General features: G+C 35.5%; 1 protein-coding gene across 1 annotated transcript; it reads right to left on the reverse strand.

Annotated features, from left to right (window-relative positions):
• Positions 1-576: 576 nt before the first annotated feature.
• LOC124989102 (olfactory receptor 2B6-like) lies at positions 577-1,521 on the reverse strand. Its single transcript, XM_047559041.1, has one exon. It carries the CDS (start codon positions 1,519-1,521, stop codon positions 577-579), a length of 945 nt encoding a protein of 314 aa, XP_047414997.1.
• Positions 1,522-5,559: the final 4,038 nt, after the last annotated feature.

Raw genomic sequence — 5,559 nt, forward strand, 5'->3', positions numbered from 1 at the left:
CCTCTTGGTTACCACATCAACTGTCATGATATAGCAGTGCTTGTGTTCAAGTAACTCTTATTTTACTATGGCCCCAAAGTGCAAAAGTAGTGATGCTGACAATTCAGGCATGCCAAAGAGAAGCTGACAGGTGTTTCTCTTAAAAGATGAAAGTTCTCTACTTCATAAGGAGGGAAAAAAAGGATGAATCTGCTAAGATCTCTTGTAAGAATGAATCTTCTATCCATGAAATTGTGAAGAAGTTTTGCTGTTGCACCTCAAAATTGCAAACATTATGTTCACAGTATGTGAGCCCAGTTAAATCACAGGTTTCAGTATCATTGTCAGTTACAGGCATCCCCAGGGTGCTTGGAATATATTCTCCACAGATTGGGGTGGAGGAGGTGTCTGCATATTGTTCAAAGAAGAAAAATGCCTGTGTAGCTTGAATCAAAAGTTGATCATTCCTTTCTTGGTCCTGTTCCTCTTGTGAACTTTGTGCCACTTGATACATGCTTCCCTCATCAATTTGATGTCCAACATCTTCTTTGAAAGGCACATAAATCCATTCTTACTTCTCAGGTTTTTTTTCAGAGATCATCTTTTCTTGACCCAAAACTCCTTAGTCAATGCTCTTCTTAGGGCAGCTTTCACATCCTTGTTCCTCAATGTGTAGATAAAAGGGTTGAGGGTTGGAGTGACAATGCCATAGAAGAGAGCCATGATCTTACCCCTGTCCCGAGAGTAACTAGAGGGAGGCTGGACATACATACTGATGGCTGTAAAGTAGAACATGGAAACCACAAGCAAATGTGAAGCACAGGTATTAAAGGCCTTCCAGCGACTTTCAGCCGAGCGGATTTTCATCACTGCCCGAGCAATGAACACATAGGTGCCCAGGATGAGGGTAAGTGGTACCAGGAGTAACAAAGCCCCTAGAACATTCAGCTCAGCTTCATTCACACTAGTATCAGTACAGGCTAGTTTCAAAAGGGCAGGAACTTCACAGAAGAAATGATCCATCACCCTCTGTCCACATCTTGGGGCCACCACTGTGAGAGTGGATTGTACGAGGGAGTTAGCAAAACCACTAATCCAGGTCCCAGCGGCCATATGGACACATCGTCTCTGATTCATGATGATTGGATAGTGAAGGGGTTTGCAAATGGCAGCATAACGGTCGAAGGCCATTATGGCCAGAAGAATGCATTCAGTGGAGCCTAAGGCCAAAAAAATATATAGTTGGGCAATACAACCCCCATAGCTAATGGTCTTTTCTGGTCCCCTAAGGTTGACTAGCATCTGTGGGACAGTGCTGGTGGTATAGCAGAGATCCAGAAGTGATAGATTTGAGACAAAAAAGTACATGGGACTGTCAAGCTGTGGATCTAGGCGAGAAACTAGGATAATGGAGATATTTCCAAATAGAGCAAAGATGTAGGCCACCAGAAAGATTATGAAGAGTGGTGTCTCTAGCCAGGGTCGGTCAGAAAATCCCAATAAGATAAAATCATCTAGGGAGCTCTGATTATTTATCCACATATTAGCATTGATAGGTGAAATTCCAGATGAGGTCTCTACATATCCACTGTTAAGAATGGTTATCAATGGTAAGAGGAAGCTACTATGAATTAGAGACCAGAGATGTTGAAATAAAGCTCTCATTTTTTGCTCTAATTTGCATCTATACATCAGTGACAAAAATGCACCTATATCCTGATTAAGGTAAAATGTTGAGTCAACATTGTCAATGTAATATTGAAAGATTGCTGAGAAAAGAACAAATAAAACACCATCAATGTAGTTGGCAAAGGTCTCTTATTTAATAAATATCTTCTGGTTAACCTCGCACTCCTTTAGAAATTTTGATATCTTCCCTTCTAAAAAGTTGGCACAGTACTACCATAAGCTCTACGTGTCATGGATATTTAGTGATGACAACAGAGCATGATGACAACAGAGCAAATTAAGAAAAGGTGAAACTTCCCCAAAACAGGTTGAACAAAGGACAGTGAGAAGAAGGCAGATGAATCTGTAGCTGAGGCAGAGCTGACATGTTCATCTTCATTGCACTGAACCTGGTTAGAGACATCATGGGAACTTGAGTCCTTCATAAAATCTGCATGATGAGTGGATGGAGTGTCAGCACACTCTTACCCTTTCCAAGGTTTATTTCTGCTCCTATTTAGGAATTTAAAATATAGAGATAGAAAACAAAACATTCAGGCAAGGTAACACAGGAAGAATCAGGACTTAAAAATTTGTTTGCTATGAAGATACCACTTTAATATTATCTGAAAAATTTGTGTGCAGCTTTAATCTCCTAGAATAATTAGCAGAAATAAAATATTTATAGTCCTGAAATTTGGGACTGTATGTGAATTTCCAATTGCTCAGGTTTATGACCAGCACATACACATTTCAAAATTTCTCCACTGTTTCTACTATCTGACTTGCATGGGTCCTGATATTTTCTCATCCAAACCATGGAATTCCTTTATAATTTCTGAAAAAATAACCCTCAAAGACCGATTTTTCTGTTCCCTATAATCCTGAATTTATTTTGAGTTAGACTTGTGTAGTTTGGTAAATTTTTATTTTTTCTAGTTGTTTTACAAAAGTCATCATTTTTATTTGTCACATTTCAGTTGTTCTGTTTACTAGCTGTGTGACTTTGAAGATGTCACCAATTTTGGGTCTTCAATTTTCTTATCTGTAAAATGGGCATAATTATTATTCATCATATAGAACTAATGTAGATTAAGTGACATAAAGTAAATTGCGAACATAGCTCAGCTTTTGTCATATGCTAATAATTAAATAACTATTATTTATTTTCCCATTTGTGAGTTCCCAAACATAATGTACTTGTTTTGTTTTGTGTGTTTGTACAAGTACATAATGGTACAATAATATATGAGCAAATATAAGCTGGTGGTAGTAAGTATGATGTGACTGCTAAGAAATCAGCTCAGGATATTTTTACTATTTTTCAACCCTTATATTTGTTCCTAGATCATGTTATTATGATCTTGAATTGGTAGGTTTAATGGCCTTAGTTGGCCAGGTCTATTTCTTAGTTTGTGTCATCTTGAGTCATTGAATTAGTGTGGGCAGCCAGAGTGGCCACTGCCACTGCCATAAGTGATGGGGAGAAATATTGATTCACAGCTAAATGTCAGGATCACTAAATCCAAAACTGAGCCCAGTATTCACCCATTCAACTTCAAATTTATTCATTTTATCTATAGCATCACAATTATTTTAGTACCCTAATCATTCTCTTTGAACTGTAATCCCATGTGTCACCTAACTTGTCAACTAGACCACTTCTTCTGTAGCCTTGTCTCACATATCTATCAAGTCTGTACACCTAGAAACATTAAGAAGACACATGAAAAGTGTATTAATGTCCCATGACCTGTAGGTCTCAAACTGGTGTCCCTCCTCACATGGCTCTCTCATCCTCACAGCATCCTAGCTTGTTTGGAGAACAATCTTTCCTTCATTCAAATTTGATCATTTATCTCAGCTCAAAATTCTTTAGTGATGCTCTGTGTTCAAACATATTGCATTAAAACACAGCCTTGGACCTAAGGCCTTATGTAATAGTGACTTGAACCATGCAGTCATGTACACTGGGCCAGTCGAGCTTCCTACTTGCCACCATGGCTATGGTGATGTGAAACTCCATTGTTGATATCTACCCTGAAAGACTTATTCCAAGTACCAAAGTGTTCCTAAATAATTTTTGCCCTATTTATGACTCTTCAGAATGCAATTTTAATTCACTTATGAGATACTCCACATTTTATTACATATATATATATATATGAATATGTAATCAGAGACAGTGAGGAGAGGGAGAGGGAGAGAGAGAAATAGAGGGAGTGGGAGAGGAAGAGATTCTATTTTTTGTACTCGACTTGTTTCCCTGACTATATTGATTATACATTCTTTATGAGTAAGTTTGTGACTTATCAAAGCTACAGTATATGTTAAACATGATAGATATTGACTACATATTAATTCATTTGGGTTTAGTTCAAACCAGCGATCATGAAACTCTTGCCTTTGATGTTCTGGTATTTTAAATTGTGTCAGCATTTTGATATCATCATTTCTTTTCATCCATACCCTCAGATTCACTGATATTTTATTAGAACTGAACCCAAATATATCATTTACTTTTTTATTCCAAGCCCAAGAAGCCAAAACAGAGTTAAAATATACCCTGTTTAACTCTTGACATTTTTAGGTTTCTATCACTAATTCTCAAATAATTAACAAAAATACATGTATTTTACTTGCTAAGAATTGATGGACTTCGAATGTTATTTTCACATATGACTTTGTTCAATAAAATAATGAAAATTAAAATACTTGCATATAAATTCCATCATACTTTCATGACAATAGGATGTGAATTTGCTTTGTAAGTGAAAGAAAAAGCTATACAGTATGATACATAATACAAAGAGAATAAGCACTAGCAGCAATATTAATAGAACTACCTGCATGGTAAAATTACATGGGAATGACTTTAGAAATTTCCAGGTTCCTGTGATCCTCTGTGGAAAATTGTTTTCTTGAGATTTCTCCTTTTGTTAATTCTATCATTTCTTCCTATGCCACCCTTCCTTTCAAGTTGGTCTCATCCAATTCCTTTCTTCTCCCCCAATTTCTCATCCTGGGACTGCAAGTCTTAAAAATATTACCTTTAGAAATATAAAAATAAGTGTAATAAATAATAATATTGTAGTCCTAAAGAAATGGGACAGATAGTTCTGTCACTGTATTAGATAATTATTATAGAAATAGATTTTGATATGATGTTGTGAAATAATTTTAGAATGAGTTTTGTCTTATCTCTCATGGTCATAGGAAGACTCCTGTGTTGCAGAATTACTTATAGAAGGATATCCTTTAATCAACATTCAAGTAATTCCTTATCTAATTAGAATTTTAAAAAAGACAATTGTGAATTGTTACCTTTGTCTTATCTGGATTGTTTCTTGATAAACTATTTCAGAATATCATTATTCAGTTAACTGCTGTCAAATAATGTTTTTCTAAACCTGAAGAAAGCTGAGTTTCTTCTACATTTAAAAATTATTGCTGTATCATTTTTAATGTTCTTGCTTCTCTGTCACTCCTGTCTAAAAAGGCATAGCTATTTGTTCCTGTTATTAAAGACTGTTATGTATTTGAGATAAGTTTGTACTATTGTGAATAAAATCAAATTACATACTTTCCTGAAGGGAAACACTTAAGGTATTAGAGGGGAATATATAGCATATTTCTTTTGGCTTTCTGAATAGTTGGATACATGCCTAAATAGTGGAGATTTATGGACACATAGGAGTAAATTGAGCAAGGATAAAATAATGGAGAGATAAACTCTGAAAAATGGAGAAGAAAAACATTGAGAGAAAAAGATAAAAACATAAATACAGCAATATTCTAACAATAGAAGAAACTTAGGTAAGTATCTGTTGAACATGTAAGTATAGAAAGAAACAGAAGAAAATGGGAAATAAAGATTAAAGACTAATTTAGGTAATTCAGTTTATTTTCCTA

This window comes from Sciurus carolinensis, chromosome 7 (assembly GCF_902686445.1).
Source record: "Sciurus carolinensis chromosome 7, mSciCar1.2, whole genome shotgun sequence".
NCBI lineage: Eukaryota > Metazoa > Chordata > Mammalia > Rodentia > Sciuridae > Sciurus > Sciurus carolinensis.

Coding starts and splice junctions, on each gene's coding strand:
- LOC124989102 (XM_047559041.1), bottom strand. CDS start 1,521: ATGTGGATAAATAATCAGAGCTCCCTAGATGATTTTATCTTATTGGGA.